Genomic DNA, 19899 nt, shown 5'->3' with positions numbered 1-19899 from the left:
TTTTCGAGACCTACGAAGAAAGAAAAGTAAGAAAAACTTATGACTGAAAAAATACTTGAACAATAAGAAAATCGGTAAGCCAAAAAGAAGGTTTACCATGAGTGCGAGCCTCCCACCGGCCCTTTGACAAATCGCGCCATATGCGCTCGGCATATGTCGAAGTCGAAACCAGGCTCCTGACCTAGTTTTCGAGATGGGGAACCGCTTCCGGCATCCAAGCAACGGCTATGTCAAGAAATGCACTGATAAGTAAAGATGAAGAAATAAAAACAACAAAAGCTAAAAACGGTATCACACTTACGGTTCATATTCTATTTCTCGGGAAATGACATGCTCTCAGCCGGGATTAAGTCCGAGGTCTTCACTCGAACAAACCGGCTCATCCAACCCCGATCTTTGTTTTCATCTATGCTCGAGGTGAATGCCTTGGTGGCCTGGCGTTGAAGCTTTATCAGCCCACTTAGGTAAAGACGAGGGCTATATAATCTTACGAGATGGTTGAGGGTGAAGGGAAGCCCGTCGATTTTGCTCACAAAGAAACAGAGCAATATTACAATCCTCCAGAAAGAAGGATGTATTTGGACGAGGGTTACTTGGTACTTTTTGCAGAAGCCGATGATGATCGAATCGAGGGGACCCAGCATGAAAGGATAAGTGTAAACACTCAAACACCCATCCACATGGGTAGTGATCGCTTCCTCCGGTGCCGGTATCACAACCTCTTTGTTTTCCTAACCACTATCTTTCTTCACCAAATCAATAAAGCTTCGAGGTATCGAGTATATATATCTCGATACCGGCTCACATCGACCAGCAACCGACGAAGGTTTCTCGATCTTAAAGTCAGAGTCGATAACATATCACCCGGGAATGAGTTCTTCGAGGCGTGGCTCCACCACCGGTTTCTCACCGGTCGGCCGAGATGAGGAAGTAGCCTCTTTCTGAGAAACGATTTTAGATATCTTGGCCATCTAAATTTTCAAGAACAAAGAAGATGGGAAATTGAAATATTTTGGTGTTTGGCGAAGAAACTCTTAAAGCAGGAAATAGAGAGCTTTGGAGGAAGCAAAGAACTGTGAAGCTTAGAATGAGAAGAGTTGAAGGTAAAGGATTAAAACAATGAAGAAGGGGGGGTATTTATAGGTTTGGCAATGACGGTTCAAAATCAGCAGTGGCCGACCATTGTCTGACGCATATTTAATGTCTTGGCAACTGAATCGACGGGACATTTGTCACAAATGTCATAATCGGGCTCGACGCAGACGTCAGTGTGTATCTAGTCAGAGGTTGAAAATCATATCGTTTCTCGCCACATTCTTTCCGAAAAACGAGGGGACTATCTATATACGATCAAAACCGAGTTTGTCCTTCGTATAATTGGTCAAGGTTGGAACATAATGGACTGGGGGTCGTCATTACAATATCGAGATATAATATGGAGCCGGGTTATCGAGCTCGAGATCCAGACCGATCAATACCGAGCTCGAAGCAACATCAAGCTCGAGTCAATATCGAGCTATGATGTGAAGTGATGTTATCAAGCTCAAGAGCTAGAGACCGATCAATACCAAGCTCGAGTCAATATCGAACTCGAGCCAATATCGAGCTCGAGTCAACATCGAGGTCGAGATCCAAGACCGACCAAGATCGAGCTAAGAGACAAAGAACCGTTGTAGCCGCTAGGGGAGAGAATCTCGGCGAAAATTAAGGAAAAGCTAATTAACTAATCTATCATGGGATCCCTACTATATATTTTTAATTATATCCAAAATAGGATTCCTCCACTATATGAAGAGTGGCTATCATTTGTGTAAGTCACATCCTATATTCAAGATTCAGACATCAATACACTCACATTTCAAATATTATTATACTTATATATAGTAGAGATTATCCTTTTTTGGGCTTTGGACATTGATTCATCTTGCACGTTTGTAAATCATTCTCTACTCAATTTGGTTTGTATTTCATTCCTTTTTTACAGTTAATATTCGATATATTTCTACTTACTTTTCCAATTTGTACCAAGTTATACCACGGATCCTTAGAACTACGTACAAATTCAACTCTATCCGTTTTTCGGGTAAACATATACCTTTTGTTTTCGCTTTTTAAATCAGCTCTCAGACTACCGTAGTATTATATGGACGAAATGAATTCTTAAATAGATTTTAGTTGAGTAGCTTGAATAAGCATATACATACTCGAACTAATCATGTTGTTAAATTAGCACCGAAAATTATGAAAACTTAAGATAGGTTGAGAGTGTCAAATTAATAGGGTTGTTTGAAATTATCAATAAATATATATATAAATTACTTCTCGCACTCGTAGTATATCATTAATTTTGAAAAATCAATTATTGTTGGCTTTAAGGGAATTTTTTAAAAATAAAGGCAATTGTTTAAAAACAATTGTCATAATCATGTGGGCCCAGACCTAATGCCACCTAGGATGACAAGTCATCATAGGCATACTTTAAAGTAAAGATTGATGGTGACATTAATATACACTACGTAGTCAAAATGATGACGACACACGCATAGCGCACGCTTGTCACAAGCAAACATTCCTCGTACATATTTTTTACTTTACCCTCATTATACTGAAGAATTATACTCTCAACTCCAATTTAACTACCTTAAATTTGGATTAAAATTAAGGGTAAAAGTGTCATTTGATCAATTAGCTTTGACTTCAAAAATTCTTATAAGATCAACAGATTCTATCCGAAAATTCCATCAAGTTGTGTCACGTCTCTTTGCAAATCTCTCCATTGATCTCCAAAATGGCCATTTCTTCTAAATATATTGCTATTTTTCTCATTTTTATTTTCCTTTCTTTTCCATCAAAAATCACATGTGAATCTGAAAATAATGATACTACTCAATCAAAATGTGGTTCAGATACTGGACATGGATGTAGAAACAAGAATGAGGCATTAAAGCTAAAGCTTGTAGCCATTGCTTCAATTCTTGTAACTAGCATGATTGGTGTTTGTTTACCCCTTGTTTCTCGTACAGTTCCTGCCCTTCAACCAGATAAGAATTTATTCGTGTTGGTTAAGGCGTTTGCTTCCGGGGTTATACTAGCCACTGGATACATGCACGTTATGCCTGACTCGTTTGATTGTCTTAGGTCAGATTGCCTGCCGGATAATCCCGGAAAAAATTTCCCTTCACAACGTTTGTTGCTATGCTTTCGGCTATTTTAACTCTAAGTGTGGATTCATATGCCATGAGTTACTTCAAGAAGTATAAATTGGAAAGTGGAGTAGGAAATGGAAGAGATTTTGTTCATAATGGGAAGATGGAGTCGCAAATTATTGACAATAATAGCCACATTCATGGTGAAGCCAAAGTTGATGATAAAGCTACTCAATTGCTTAGGTATCGGGTGGTAGCTCAGGTACAATTCTCACTTCAATAGGATTTACCTGATATAGTTTGTGTTATTGTAGAAGAGGAGCTCTGGAGAAAGGTTATTTCCGTGTGACCTATAGGTAACGGGTTCGAATCGTGGAAGCAATGTTAGATTTTTGGATAGGGTTGTAAAGAAAGGACAACATAAGGCTCAAAGTACACTCAAAGTGAGGGGTTATAGACTTACAACTATTGGAATCGACTCTTTCAAAAGTAAAATAAAATCTTTGTCCCAGTGTCTGATACTGTGAATTTTTGGATTTTTTTTTGACTTCTAATTTGGTTGGACCGAATCGTGTAAGGCTGCCTACGTATCCTTTTTTTAAAGGAATCAAGTATAACGTAGTTCAAACATCTGAATTAACTAAATTTTTTTTTCATTTTGTTTTCATCTCTCTTTCTTTTTTTGGAATTTTAACTCTAAACTTGATTCCAAAAGAGGGTGGTCAAAGAAAATAACACAGGCTCAAAAGGGGTAGTGAAGGGTATAAAATATTTGGATAGCAGAAAAGGGCCTCCTAGTCTCGAGAATACCAAACATAGTATCCATTCATGCGATCACCGCATTGATGAACATGTTTGTCTTCTCGGTGTGTCGTGGTCGAAAGGCACTTTCAATCCATTAAGGTCAAACTCTCCACCAATCTTCAATTACTTCTTCCTCAAACCCGATCTTCACAATGATTTGAAGGTAAAGATCATTAACTTCCATGAGCATGACTGATTTGGTTCCATGTAAACTTGGCTCATGCTTATTTTCCAAATGTTTCATTCATCTTCAAAAGTCTCACTTATCCAATTCAAGACTAAATCAGTTTTCTAAAATCTGGCCAAAAATTCTGCATGCATGTCATGTCACTAGAACTAGCGGTGAAAGAACTAAGCATAGAATAACACAAAAGGACAAATTATTTTTCATTGAATAACAGATGGAAGGATTTGACGACAACACAAACAAACTGAAATCTGGGTTACAACCCTGGATAACCTAGATAACAGAAAAGATGACAAAATAAACTACCAAGACTCCTCCCTAGCTAAAAGAGGAGTGACTTTTCAGTTGTTAAGCGACATCTTAGCCACAAATTTGCACATCAGCACTACTACGACATTCAATCCTTTATTCCTTCTGATTCAGCACTCAAATTTTAACTTTTTGACCGAACCGTTCCCATATTGGCTGTCAGATTTCAGTACTGACGGCATAAGAAATTTCAAAGAAACTGATTTACCAAAGGACTTGAAAGAATTCTCATATCTCCCTATCATCAAATCATCCCGAGCAGGGCATGTTCTATCGCTCAAATCTGGTAAAGTCAACCCCACATTTGCCTCCATTTTTAATTTTTCACCGCCAACTTGCCTATTTGTCTTTTCATGACCTTGGATCAACAACAGTGGTGCTTGTTCCATTGATTGGGATGATGCTTTTATTTCTGAGGGATCCTGGACTCGCAATTGCAAACCAACAAACCGACCACTTTTAACCAGATTTTATTTCAAAATAACAAACATGTTAGAATGAACACTCTTTTTTTTTCTTTTGTCATTCTTTTTTTTTCAAAATCATTCGATCGAACCTGATGTGGTTGCCTACGTATCATGTGGGAACATGAATCAGATCTTGCGTAGTTCGGAAAGATTAGGAATAATGAAAATAAACTAACTCTTTTTTTTGGATTTTGATTGATTTTTTTTAATTTCCGAAAGATAGACTTATAAAGAAGAAAGAAAATATTTTTGAAATTTGATTTGTTTGTTTTGATTTTAATAATTTTTGAAAAGAAAGACTTCTAAAGAAAAAGAAAATAATTTTTTGTGAATTTCGACTTTTGTTTTTCCTGGAATTGCGAAAGAAAAATTTCTAAAGAAGAAAATATTTTTGGATTTTTGAACTTTTATTTTGAATTTATAAAAAAAGACTTAAAAAGAAAAAGAAAAATATTTTTGAATCTTGAATTTTCTCCTCAATTTTCGAAAGTAAAACTTCTGAAATATTTTTTTGATTTTTAGAAGAAATTAAAAGAAAATATTTTTGGATTTGTTTTAAAAAAATTGGGGTCTCAAAGAAAGACTTTTCTAAAGGAGGAAGTAAAGGGAAATATTTTTGGATTTTTTAAAAATTGTGGGCCGGAACCGATGAGGTTTTCCTACGTATCTCACATCCGGTGAGAATCAGACCCGCGTAGTTCGGTCGGTTTTGACACAACAGGAAAATATGACTTTTGAAAACATTGGCTCATTTTGAAATGACTTTTTTTTTTTTTTCCAAAATTTTTCCAAAATTTTGGCAGAGTTTCAGGATTTTTTAAATACCTGGATTTTTTAGAATCGGGTAAATTTATCTCTCCTCACTCTTGGTTTTTCTTGATTTTCTTTTCCTATTCTAGCAGTCGGTCAACATGCAAGCCGAAACAAATAAATGCACATGTAGCACGTAAAATGCATCAGGATGGTCTTTTAATTTGGGTACACCTATCATAGACGGACCCAACCCAGTGTTGAGTCCCCAAAGTCAAATGCATGTGATGCAAATAAATGTACCTACTAGGGATCCGACATGAGGTTATGTCATTCTAAGTTTAAATCATGGGTGTATTGTTCTAGACCTGACTTATCCGAGCGGACAACTCGAGTCGAGGGGGGAGCAACATACCGGTAACCAAAAGGCCATCTGACTTTGTAACTAATCTGATCCTCATTCTAAATTAGGGTATGACACTAATAGAAAAGAAGTCACGTCAGCATGCACTTCCCAGAAGATTTAGAAGACTCAGAGAGAAGAAAGGTTTTGCAACAGTTTTATATACAGTTCAAACAATATCAAAGCGGTAAAAAATAGCATTTAGCACATTAGGCTCAAACACGTAAAAATCAGATAATAAACAAAAGCCAAGTATAACAGTCATTCTAAGCTCGAATTCTGAACCCTGAACCAGAGATTCTGGATTCTTTTCCCCAGTAGAGTCGTCAGAGCTGTCGCACCTCCTTTTTCCCGAGGGGATAGGGGAATAGAGAGTTTTTTCAATTTAAGTGACATTATTCGAAATGAGATTATTTATTTAATCAAAGTCGCCGCTTGGGATAATTTATGGTGTCCCAAGTCACTGGTTTATTTTAAATCCCAAATCGAAGAAATTGACTCTTATTTATGGTCCGCGAACACAGAAGATCGGGTAAGGAATTCTGTTAACCCGGGAGAAGGTGTGAGGCACTCCCGAGTTCCGTGGTTTTAGCACGGTCGCTCAACTATTAATAATTGGCCTAATTATCTGATTTATTACATATTTGAAACCTATTGTGCATTTTTAAAAATTAATTAAATAAGTCGCGATGTCGCGCACTTATTGTTTTTGTACACATTGCGAATCGCGTCACGTGAAACGCACTCGCGATTTACAACATGTATTATTATTATTATTATTAGTTGAAGTTATGATCAAGTCGCGTGAAACGAGCACTTGAGTTGGTATTTGAGTTGATATTTACGTATTGTGATTATGCCACGGATACCGTACCCATGATCACGATTATTTATTAATCGCGCCTAAAACAATGCTACTAGCGGTTTTTAAAAAATCCTATCAATAAGAAAGATCTAAACCATATGCAACTCAAAACGTCACATACCAAACAAAAATCCAATTGAAATTGTCACTGAACCCAAATATCATTTTGGCCCAATTTACTTTCATTTTTACCCACAGACCCCACGATCAAACAGGGTATTTCAAGATTCAACATTGAAAATGTACACAAGTACTGAGGCAACTGAGAAGGGGTTAGAACGGACCTTAAAAGAGGTGTACTGGTCCTTTTGACTGTATTGATAATGAACAGCTTTTAGTACAGCGAAAACAAGACTGTAAATGACCGAACTTGACCCTCCCCAAACCAAAACAGCAACGTGAACACGGACCAAAAATTTGAACCTCGACGTCGACGGGGACTCGACTAAAGCTCAAACGGTCCTTGTTCGACGATGGATTTTGTGATGTTTACCAGCTGATTTTTGGAGTGGAAATAAAGCTCTTTTCGCTAAAGTTGAGGGGTTCTCTATGGCAGAAAAATGGAGGAGGATTTGAGAGGAAAAAACTGAAGAAGAAGATCCTCTCATTTTCTAGCCTCTGTTTCCTTTTCCGTCTGTTTTTGTTTGTTTGTTTTTTTGCGTTTTTGAGTGTGAGTGTCTTTGTCTTTGTCTTAGGGGCGTAGGAATTTATGAGATTAAAAGGTGCCCCACAGGATTTGTGGGAAGATTAAGCTTTTATATGAAAGGATAGGAGAATAGACCATTGGATGAAAGTAGATTAATGGCTATGATTAAGAGAGGAGTTTGATGGGTGAGAAAAGGGTTTAGGATAAAAGTAATTGGAAAGAATGAGTCTTTGTCTTGCTGGACCACCAAAATCCAAAAATGAGTTCCCCATTGGCCCAAATTCAATTCTTTCTAATTGAACAAAAATGAAAATCAAAATTTAGTAATTAATCTTAGTTAATAAGAATACATTATTAAAGTGAACTATATATTAAAATGAAAATATTTTTGGTGTTTCTTTTAAAATGTTATAAATATTATAAAATACTAATAAGCTAAAAAACGTTATAAAACTATTTTTGTGTTTTTAAACTTATGTTTTAAAATTAAAACTAAAAGTTGACTGAAATCCTATAAAAATAAAAAATAAGTAACTATTTTTTAAAATATTACTTTTAAATGATGCGCGGGTCAAAAATTGCGTGCCTACTGTGACAAGGATGAACAACTAGGCGAAGGGAGTAAGAGAAGAGAAAGAAAAGAGAAAGAGAAAAAAAGGGGATGGGGGGAGGGTCCGGGATGGGATATAATTAATATTTTTGACCGATTCGGTCGGAAACAAATTAAATTTCAAAAAGCGCATTTTTTTCCGACCAATTTGGTTGGCAATGTTTTGATAAATTATTATTTTAAAATTAAAAAGTTTTCCGACCAAATCGGTCGGTAATTTAAAAAAAATTAATATAATTTAAATTTTTTGGCTGTTTCTGCCGAAAATTGAAAAGTAGTCAAAGGCAATAACTTTGACTTTTAAGCACTGACTGAATTGGTCACAAGTAAGTTTCCCGGGTTTTTCCTCCAAAACCTTGCGACTAACTTTGTCGGAATATGGTCAAAATATTATAAGAAAATATTTAACATTATTTTTTTATATTTTCCAACCGAAAAGGTCGGAAATTTCCGACTACAATTTTGAGTCAGAAATCTGACATTTTCTAGTGGTGAAAGTAGCAGTTTGTGCTTCATCAACTCATTAAGTAGTGCTTTTCGCAACCAAATTGTGTTTGTCCAATCTTTCAAAATAGTACTTTTGAGTATCAAATTACGAAAAAATTTGTAAATATTCAGTTTAGTATTATTTAAATGAGATAAATAAATTTAAATATTTATTATAATAAAAATATAATCTAAAGATTTTAATCAATATAAAATATAATTATTCCAAAGCGATAATATTGGGGTATCTAGTATTACTTATTCTTTACCTGATGATCTAAATATATCACTCAATACTTAAAAATCTACTCTTATAAATCACTATATAAAAGAAGAGATCTATTTATAGTAAAGAGAATATTCCAAAGAGAAATAAGAGAAATAGAATAAATATATGGTAGAATAAAAAAGAGAAGAAATATACGGTAAAAAGAGAAAAAAAAATAAAAATGTTAAATTAATGAGGATAATTTAAAAAATATAAGTTTAATGTAATTATATTTTTGTAGAGTAAATTAATTTTCTGTTTCTGCTTTTGCTTCTTAGGAGAATCTAAAATTTGTACCTTCTCCCCAAAAGCAGAACAACTAATTCTGGTGCCAGTGAAAAGTGCTTTTTTATTTTGGCCATACTTTTTAAATTTTGCAAAAAGTAGTCTTTTTATAAATAAAAAAAGTATTTTTGATTCCCAAAAACTTGGCCAAACATGCTTTAAAATATAAGACGAGCGACAACTTGGTCAATTTTGGACTTGAGAAATGTTAGGTTGAGCTACATTTTAGAAATGAGGCTTTTTTTTTTTTTGCTAAAAACATCCCTAAACTATGCCTCAAACTTAAGGTATATTCGGGGGCGGCCCAACCCTAAAGCAAGTGAAACACTTGCTTTAGGCCCCAAATATTTAAGGGTCCCAAAATTACTAGTATTTTTTTATATATATATAGTAGTATATTATTTATATAATTATCTTTTATTATTGATAAATTTATTTCTTTATTGTCATATTAATTTTTAATAACTCGATTTCCTCCTAATTAATATAACTAAAATAGTTTTTTGTCAATCTTATTTTACTTTTTTTACTTAATTATATTTCTCTATTTATTAGTTGGTCACGTAACTATATCTAATAATCTAACTTATTATTTATTTTTCTTACATAAATTATACTCTCTCCGTCCCAATTTATATGAAAATGTTTGACTGGACATGGATTTTATGAAATAAAGGAAGGCTTTTGAAACTTGTAATCTTAAATAAATCATAGAAGTTTTTGGGCTAGAAATCATTTCATTAATGATAAAAAGAAAATTCGAAAGTTGAATTGTTACCAAATATAGAAAGGGACTTACTAAAAAAAAGGAGCCACTTATGTTTTCTGGGTTCTCCCATTTCAGTTGTGATGCAATCAACGTTAAATTCATTTAATTTTCTGTATTTTATAAAACTAAGTTCTCATTTTTTTTAATTCTACATTATCACTTGTCTAATTTATTTTAAAACGATGTTCATTAAATTATATATATATATATATATATATATATATATATATATATATATATATAAGGCCTCTTATTAAGATTTTGCTTTAAACCTTCGATAAGGTTAGGTCGCCCCTGTGTACATCCATGTACTACTAAGTGAACAAAGAGCATCCCTAAATTAGACGGTCAAATGCCGATGGCCAAGAAAGCATAATGAGCACTAACTTTCAGAATTCATTCTACTACATCTATACGAGCTGAACATGCCGTAAAGGAGTCACCATAATAATCAGAGGTGGATTTAGGGGCGAAATGTAGAGGTGGGCATAAAATTTGAAAAAAATCAAAAAATCGGTCCGGATCGATTTAATTTAATATTTCGGTATCGGTTCTTTGGTGTTTTGGTCGGTTTTCTTTAGCGCAAAATGCGGAAAACTATTTTTGAGTCCCACGAAATTTATTTTTCAAGAAACCGACCAACTTTGGTCGATTTTTCAATTAAAATAAATAAAAATTAATATTAAAAAAACCGACCAAATTTGGTCTGTTAATTCGGCCGGTCATTTAAAAAAACCGACCAACTTTGGTCGGTAATTTTACTTTTTAATAAAACCGACCAACTTTGGTCGGTTATTTTCGTGCGAAAATACAATTAAAGAGTATAAATCAAATAAAAGACAGCCTTAAAACAAAATGCACCAATGGTCTAGTGGTAGAATAGTATCCTACCACAGTACAGACCCCGGTTCGATTCTCATATGGTAAATCTTTTGATTACATAATTAAAATACCGACCAACTTTTGTCGGAAAAAACCGACCAATTTTGGTCGGGTTTTTTTTGCAATATTTTTTTTTTTGAATTTAATTGACCGACCAAAGTTGGTCGGTAATTTCCGACCAACTTTGGTCGGTATTTCTTTCCGACTCCTAAAATACCGTCCACACGTAAATGGTCGCGTTTTGGTCGGTTATTGGCCATTACTGACCAACTTTGATCCATTTTTTTGGTTGTTTTTTTATCGAATTTCTAATAGTGATAGTTTATGAGAATGATTGATGATATTCCTGAAAGAAATAAGAGCCGGGTTTTGGAGTAGACTTTAGTTAAGGACCGTTAGATTCTTAATATTTCTTTACGGTAGGATGAAAGTTGCCAAACTTTTGAATAGTTTAGGGATGCTTTTTGTTTACTTAATAGTACAAGGATGTACTTTAAGTTTGAGGTATAATTCAGGGATGTTCTTAGCAAAAACCTCTTTAGAAATTAAGTGATAACATAGATGAAATGCATTTTAAATTCGTTGCAATCTTAAATAAGATTTTTGAAAATATAGATTTTAGTTCAGTAGCTTGAATATATACATACTCGAACTAATTCTGTTGTTAAACTAGTACCGAAAATTCTGAAAACTTAAGATAGTCTGAGAGTGTCAAATTAATAAAGTTGTTGAAATTATCAATATAATATATAAATTACTTCTCACACTCATAGTATATCATTTAATTTTAATAAATCAATTATTTTTGGCTTTAAGGGACTATTTTCAAAATAATTAAACATAAACTGTAAAAAATATATGGGCCCAGACCTAATGCCACCTAGGATGACAAGTCATCATAGGCATACTTTAAAGTAAAGATTGATGGTGACATTAATATACACTACGTAGTCAAAATGATGACGACACACGCATAGCGCACGCTTGTCACAAGCAAACATTCCTCGTACATATTTTTTACTTTACCCTCATTATACTGAAGAATTATACTCTCAACTCCAATTTAACTACCTTAAATTTGGATTAAAATTAAGGGTAAAAGTGTCATTTGATCAATTAGCTTTGACTTCAAAAATTCTTATAAGATCAACAGATTCTATCCGAAAATTCCATCAAGTTGTGTCACGTCTCTTTGCAAATCTCTCCATTGATCTCCAAAATGACCATTTCTTCTAAATATATTGCTATTTTTCTCATTTTTATTTTCCTTTCTTTTCCATCAAAAATCACATGTGAATCTGAAAATAATGATACTACTCAATCAAAATGTGGTTCAGATACTGGACATGGATGTAGAAACAAGAATGAGGCATTAAAGCTAAAGCTTGTAGCCATTGCTTCAATTCTTGTAACTAGCATGATTGGTGTTTGTTTACCCCTTGTTTCTCGTACAGTTCCTGCCCTTCAACCAGATAAGAATTTATTCGTGTTGGTTAAGGCGTTTGCTTCCGGGGTTATACTAGCCACTGGATACATGCTCGTTATGCCTGACTCGTTTGATTGTCTTAGGTCAGATTGCCTGCCGGATAACCCCGGAAAAAGTTTTCCTTCACAACGTTTGTTGCTATGCTTTCGGCTATTTTAACTCTAAGTGTGGATTCATATGCCATGAGTTACTTCAAGAAGTATAAATTGGAAAGTGGAGTAGGAAATGGAAGAGATTTTGTTCATAATGGGAAGATGGAGTCGCAAATTATTGACAATAATAGCCACATTCATGGTGAAGCCAAAGTTGATGATAAAGCTACTCAATTGCTTAGGTATCGGGTGGTAGCTCAGGTACAATTCTCACTTCAATAGGATTTACCTGATATAGTCCGTGTTATTGTAGAAGAGGAGCCCCGGAGAAATAGTAAGATTGTTTTTGCGTGACCTATAGGTAACAAGTTCGAATCGTGGAAGAAACCAATAATGTTAGCATTAGGGTGGCCTATATACATCACACCCCTTGGGGCGTGACCCTTCTCTGGACCTTGCATGAGCGCGAGATACTTTATGCACCGTGTTGTCCATGTTATTGTAATTCTAATATTGACCTCGATATTGTATATTAACAATTATGTCTGAATTAACGTCGTATTTAAAAACTTATTATACGACAACATGTCACATATAATATTCTTAACTTATATTTTTCTTATTCACCTTAGTTGATGTCATGGCAATGCAGGTTTTGGAACTAGGAATTGTTGTGCACTCAGTAGTGATTGGATTATCCATGGGAGCATCTGATAATCCATGTACAATTAGGCCACTAGTAGCTGCTATATGTTTCCATCAACTTTTTGAAGGAATGGGTCTAGGAGGTTGCATTCTCCAGGTAAATTTAAAAATAAATATCAAATCTCGTCAAAATTGTAGCTCAATAATTGATTATATGCTCAATAATTGTAGCTCTAATTTTTTATTTTTTATTTTTTCGTGTTTAGGCCGAATATGGTATGAAGCTAAAAGGTATAATGGTGTTCTTTTTCTCATTAACAACACCATTTGGGATAGCACTTGGAATTGGTTTATCAAAAGTGTATAGTGAAAATAGCCCAACAGCACTAATAGTGGTGGGATTGCTAAATGCATGTTCAGCTGGTTTATTGAATTACATGGCATTAGTGCATCTTCTTGCAGCTGATTTTATGGGGACTAAATTGCAGAATAGTATGAAACTTCAATCATGGGCTTATGTTGCTGTTTTACTAGGTGCTGGTGGGATGTCTATCATGGCCATATGGGCGTAAAAATTTTTTTTGTTTATTTTTATTTTTATTTTTTATTTTTTGAAAAAAGGAAGGTACTTTTCGGTTTTGTTTTCCGTTTTCTAATTTTTGCTCCATCGTCGATGTAAATATGATTTGCTAAAATAATGTAATGAGTTTTTTGATCACTCGAATTCAAATTAGTCGAGGCCCCGATGAATAACAACGATTACTTAGGATCAGCTTGCGAATTTGTGGCACCGTAGTAGAATCATTACCAATGGCACGCTGCGCCTAAGTGCGAAAATACAGTGCAAGCTTTGTTATGCCGAAACGGCACCAAACACGCGGATGTGAAACAAAACAAACGAGTTTGATCTCTATTTTGGTATTTCATGTAGTGCTTTTCAAACTATTGAAAAACAAAATAATGCATACTTAACCAACAAAGAAATTTGCCTTATCTTATCTTATTCTCATACTAGGTATTGCCATTTATCTAAGTGATATTCTCCTTTAGCATCTCTGGCAAGATCTTGAAATGCAAAGAGTCCTGGCCTCCTGTATAGTATTTGCATGTTTTGCTAGGCTATCTGCCACTTGCGGTTGGCTTCTCTCAAGCAGTGTCTAACCTCTACATTTTCTTAACATAAAAAATTGCTTAGTTCGTAGGATGATAGCTTTAAGTTTGTAGTTCTCCAGATGATAAGCATCAGATGTATAACTAGTATTGTAATAGTCAGACTTGGAAAAATAAATTCGGAGTTCCAACTGTTGTAGCTCAACTCAAGCCACTGGTATGGGTTTTTTTTCGAAAGGAAAACTATATGTCTATCATAATAACCATCAACACTCACGTGTACACATGAGGCCATATATATCCTTTTACTTTTGCCTTCTCTCTCGGCCGTATGAGTTTTAATTGCTGTAGCGATTGATAGTTGTGATGACCCAAAAGGTCATTTTATATTTTAGAACTCGAATCTGTGCTCTTAAGTCTTAAAAATCTCATTTTTATCCTCCTCAATTTGCGTGCGCAGTCCGACATTGTTTCCGAAAAGCTTTTATGTTGAAAATTGATGAAAATAAGAATTTTTGCCTTAAAAGTTGATTTTAGTTGAATTCGGTCAATATTTTTGATAAACGGTCCCGGATTCATATTTTGAAGGTCCCGGTGGGTCCGTATCGAATTATGGGACCTAGGCGTATGCCCGAAATCGAATTCGGAGGTCCCTAACTCGAGTTATGAATTTTTAATGAACAATTAAAAGTGTGAAGATTAATTATTTTTAAGAATTGATTGATGTCGGGCATTGTTGGTACCGAGTCCGTATTTTGGTTTCGGAGTCCGGTACAGGTATATGATATTTAAGACTTGTATGAGAAATATGGTAAGAAACGGAGTTGATTTGACGTGATTCAGACGTTCAGTTGAGAAAATAGGAATTTTAAAGTGTTCTTGAGAATTTCATTTTGATTTGGTGCTAAATTCGTAGTTCTAGGTGTTATTTTGCCGATTTGATCGCGCGAACAAGTTCGGATATTTTTAGACTTGTGTGCATGTTTGGTTTGGAGCCTCGAGGGCTCGGGTGAGTTTCGGATAGGCCACGGGATGTTTTGGACTTAGAAAATCTGGTATTTTGCTCCAGCAGGTGTTCTGGCATGTCCTTCTTCGCGTTCGCGAAGGTACTCTCGCGAACGCAAAGAGTAAACTGGTGAGGCCGAAAATTCTTCTTTGCGAACGCGAAGGCCTGGTCGCGAACGCGAAGTGATGGGGGAATTACCCTTCGCGAATGCGACCGGCTCATCACGAACGCGAAGCACTTGGGGACTTGGGGGAGGGTTGATCGTTCCTTCATCGCGAACACGAACGATGTCTCGCGAACTCGAAGGCCAGAGGGGGGTAACCATCGCGAACGCGAGCCCGGTCTCACGAACACGAAGGCTTGGCAGCCAATGCTCTTCGCGAATGCGACAGTGGCCTCGCGAACGCGATGCACACTGTCGCCCAGCACTTAACAGAATCCAAACACGGGATTTAGCCAAAAAATTAATTTGTCTCAAAACCAAATGGTGAGAGGCGATTTTTCAAGAGCCATTTCTTCCCCCCAAAGTGTTGGTAAGTGATTCTAAACCATTTTCTTTCAATTACCCATTACATTTCATGAATTATCAACCTAAAATCAAGAGTTTTCATGGTAGAATTAGGGATTAGGGTAGAAACTAGGGATTTCGGAAATTTCGGGATTTAGACCTCAATTTGAGGTCGGATTCCAAAATTAATTATATATTCGGGCTCGGGGGTGAATGGGTAAATGAATTTTGGTCCGAACCTCGGTTGTTGACCAAGCGGGCCCGGGGTCGATTTTTCGACTTTTTGGAGGAAAATTAGGGAAATTTAATTTATGCAATATAATTGATTCCTTTAGCAATATTTGATATTATTGAGTCATTTTTGAATAGATACGAGTATTTTAGAGGTGAATTCTAGAGGAAAAACTGTGATTGAGAATTAAGTGGCCTTCAGAGCGAGGTAAGTGTTGTGTCTAACCCTAACTTGAAGGAATTAGGAACCTCATATTATTTGCTATGTGAAATTCATGTGAGCGGCGTATATGTGAGGTGACGAGTACTTATGCACCGCCAATTTTACCTGTTTTTCCTGTTTCCCTCGTTTTTCTTATATTGTCTCTTTCCTATGCCTAATTGCTACTTGTTTATACTAGTGTTGTTAAATTGATCGTTCTTATCATGTTTACGGATTTTCTGGTGATAATTGAATATTTATTTCAAAGTTGAGATTGATATTGTGGAACCAAATGTTGAAGTAATGTTTGTACTTGTTATTCTATCTCCTTGTTATTATTTATTCATTGCATTATGGTAAGGGAGAGTGTAAATGCACGAAGGGTGATGCCGTGCCATATTGTAAGTGTTAATACACGAAGGGTGATGTCGTGCCATACTGTGAGTGTTAATGTACGAAGGGTAATGCCGTGCCATATTGTGAGTGTTAATGCACGAAGGGTGATGCTGTGCCATATTATGAGTGTAAAAGCATGAAGGGTGATGTCGTGCCATGATATGAGAGTTAATGCACGAAGGGTGATGCCGTGCCGTTTCTATTGATTTTATGGTGAGATTAAGAGTAAAAGCACGAAGGGTGCTGCCGTACATTTTTTCGTTACTGTATTCATGTTCCTGTTGATTCATAGTGTATTGGTTGTTCCAGTTATCATCCTGTTGTAGTTCTTTATCTCGTATTTCCCCCAGCATGATTCCCCCTCCCGATAATTCTTGTCTAGTTCTTCATTACTGTTATTTGTATATACACTATTAAATTGTACAGTTTGATTTGTAGGTGTCTTGCCTTAGCCTCGTCAATACTTCGTCGAGGTTAGGCTCGACACTTACCAGTACATGGGATCGGATGTACTGATTCTGCACTCTGCACTTTCCGTGCAGATTTTGGTACCGGCTCGGGTTGATCGAGATTTTAGCTGTTGGACTCGCTATCCGGAGGCTCAAGGTAGATCTGTCGGCGTTCACAGACCTTGAAGTCCCCGTCTATCTTTTCAGTTTTATTGTTTCTTTTATTTAAACAGTTGTATTTCTCTCAGACTATTACTTGTAGTAAATTCTAGAATGCTCGTGAATTGTGACTCCAGATCCGGGTGGTGGTAATTAAGGCAGTTTTTATATTAATCCGCACTTATTATATTTCATCTTAGTTAATTATTGTTATCTACTGAATGTAAATAAGGATTTGGTTTAATGATACTCTAACGTTGGCTTACCTAGCAAGTAAAATATTAGAGGTGGGAATTCCGGGTCGTGACAATAGTTGCAAGCATTTTGCATGTTTGGCCAAGCTACAAAAATGAGCTTATTTTGAGAAGTATTTTTTTCTCAAAAGTGCTTTTCTCAAAAGTATTTTTGGTGAGAGCAGTTTGTGTTTCGCTAATTAATTTAAAAAGTACTTCTGAGCAACAATTAGTATTTGGCTAAACTTTTAAAAAGTGGTTCTAAGTGTATTTTTCTCAAAAGTACTTTTCAAAACAATGCTTTTGGAGAGAAGCTATTTTTTTCTGCTTCTCCAAAACTTCTTTTGCTTCTCCTCAAAAGCACTTTTTTTTTCTTCCAAAAGGTTGGCCAAACACTTCAACTTTAAAAAAAGTACTTTTGAAAAAAAAGTACTTCTAGGATTGGAGAATTCTTGGCCAAACAGGCTATAAGTAATACTAGTCTCCGTGCATGTGTGTTTCACGTGTATCCCATATCATTGAGAAATAATTTTATTACAATATAAATAATATTTAAAAGATGTGTTTGAGGTATAAAATAAAAAGTTAAAATCGACAAATGTTAATTTCGTTAAGTGTTTTGGATCCACTCCGGTAAATTTCTGGCTTTATTACTGATGACGTCTAATCCTACACCTCTAAAGGAAGCGTAGCACGGTCGTTAGTAATAATAAACCTAACAAGATTGGGGTCGAATCCCACAAGGAGTAGGTGTGTGTTAGAGTGTCAAAATGCGTGTAAACTTGATGATTCTTAAAGTGATCTTCAAACAAAGAGTAATTACTTCTAAAGTTACTTCTAAAATTACTAAGAAAACTAGTCTAAATTTTTTATCGAACACTTAGAATGTGAGTAAAGATGTACTTGTAAAAAATAAGAGAAGGACGCTAAGATTGTTTTCCCTTTGCATGGGCTATGCTTTTGGGTATATAAATATTCAATTATAGTTAACTAAGCATGTGTTATGGCTTCAATTTTCATTCTACCAACTTATTGTCTTTCAACACTTACGAGGTTTTTACCCCAAGTTGCTCTTCCAAGTCAACTAAGGCTCAATGATGAGCAATTGATTAGCCCAACTAAAAATCATACTATTTCTAGCTAGGTTTCATTAATCAAGTAATTAACTCACTTAATTCTTTGTTAATTATCTTGTACTTAAGCTAAGTTCCACATTTCCAAGTTAGAACAAGCAAAATAGGCATGAATTTAGTGTTTGCAACCACAAAATCAATCAATAAAGCATGGAGTAATTAGATAACATAAAGCTTAATCAAACATAGAACTAATATTAATAACCCAAATGTAACGATCCGACCGGTCGTTTTGAGATCTAGCGTGTCGTCCGGTGGTTTCACTACTAGAAAACTGGTAAGATTCGTCCAAAGAATACCGACCGAAGTAAGTCGAAAAAGAACCCGACCGAAATCGGTCAAAAATTAAGTAAATTGGTCGCAAAAGTCAAAGAAAATATTTTTCACAATGGAAATAGTGGTCCCACGGCAAACAAATAAAAATTCTAACCGATTTCGGTCAGAAATTGGTCAATATTTGACCAAGACCTCGTCAGAAATTGGTCAATATTTGACCAAGACCAACCGATTTCTGTTTTTGTCAACCTTTATATAAATAGCTTTTAAATAAATAGTATTTAATACTTAATTGATATATATTACATGAACATCCGGCTTCCATTTTCCCTTTTTATGACTACATGCACACCCTTTCCCCTATTTCCCTCTATTTTGAATTTATTTTAATATAACGACTCGGCCGATCTTTTTGAGTATTATAACCCCGTTCTCCCATTTACTGCTCAATTTATACCTTACAGTTGATTTATGACTTATCGGGTTAGTTGGTTCGGGTCCGGAAGGATTTCAGAGTGAAATGAGACACTTAGTCTCATAACTAAAAACTTAAGTTAAAATAGTGATCGGATGTTGACTTATGTGTAAACGACCACAAAATGGAGAGTTTGACCGGGGGGTTGACTTTTTGATATTGGGGTCGGAATCCGATTCTGGAAATTGAAATAGTTCTGTTATGTCATTTATGACTTGTGTGCAAAATTTGAGGTCAATCAGACTTGATTCGATAGGTTTCGACATCGGATGTACAAGTTGAAAATTTCATAATAGACTCAAGTCAAGTGAGTTCGCACGAAACCTAACTTCAAGTGAGCATAACTCTTGGGAAACGAAGTGATATATAGTATATATACCTATCAAATGAAAGATCTTTGAGTCTAGTTTCTAATGCTTCAAACCGTTCGTCATTTGGACATTCCTACAAGAATTTATGACATAATCACCAAAGGCTGAAAAAATTCAATTCTGCGACCAATTATGCAATCGCAAAACAGTTATGCGATCGCAAAACTGCTTCTGCGACCGCAAACTGGTCGTATAATGGACCAGAAGAGCGCAGTTCTGGGCACCGATTTTGCGAACAATTTTGCGGCCC

General features: G+C 35.4%; 1 protein-coding gene, 1 long non-coding RNA gene and 1 pseudogene across 2 annotated transcripts; 2 read left to right on the top strand and 1 right to left on the bottom strand.

Annotated features, from left to right (window-relative positions):
- The first annotated feature begins 494 nt into the window (after positions 1–494).
- LOC142173365 (zinc transporter 7-like) lies at positions 495–3429 on the top strand. Its single transcript, XM_075238946.1, has 3 exons — positions 495–684; positions 2907–3138; positions 3222–3429. Exons 1-3 carry the CDS (start codon positions 495–497, stop codon positions 3427–3429), a joined length of 630 nt encoding a protein of 209 aa, XP_075095047.1.
- Positions 3430–4310: 881 nt separating this feature from the next.
- LOC107771212 (uncharacterized) lies at positions 4311–7646 on the bottom strand. The gene is made up of 2 exons (XR_001644772.2): positions 7216–7646; positions 4311–4868 (listed from the first exon to the last, which is right to left on the bottom strand). It is a non-coding gene; the product is annotated as an uncharacterized LOC107771212 (long non-coding RNA).
- A 4423-nt stretch (positions 7647–12069) lies between these two features.
- Positions 12070–13872, top strand: LOC107779110 (fe(2+) transport protein 1-like; annotated as a pseudogene).
- The last annotated feature ends 6027 nt before the right edge of the window (positions 13873–19899 follow it).

The sequence above is a fragment of the Nicotiana tabacum genome, chromosome 19, assembly GCF_000715075.1.
Source record: "Nicotiana tabacum cultivar K326 chromosome 19, ASM71507v2, whole genome shotgun sequence".
Taxonomy (NCBI): domain Eukaryota; kingdom Viridiplantae; phylum Streptophyta; class Magnoliopsida; order Solanales; family Solanaceae; genus Nicotiana; species Nicotiana tabacum.
The sequence above is the reverse complement of the archived record's forward strand: the minus strand, read 5'-3'. Positions and strand labels throughout refer to the sequence as shown.

Bases quoted from the DNA above. Each gene is read 5' to 3' on its own strand.
- LOC142173365 (XM_075238946.1), top strand. From the start codon at position 495: ATGGTTGAGGGTGAAGGGAAGCCCGTCGATTTTGCTCACAAAGAAACA. The intron at 685-2,906 runs GTAGTGATCGCT...AATGTGGTTCAG, and splicing joins TCAAACACCCATCCACATGG to ATACTGGACATGGATGTAGA. The intron at 3,139-3,221 runs GTCAGATTGCCT...TTTAACTCTAAG, and splicing joins GACTCGTTTGATTGTCTTAG to TGTGGATTCATATGCCATGA.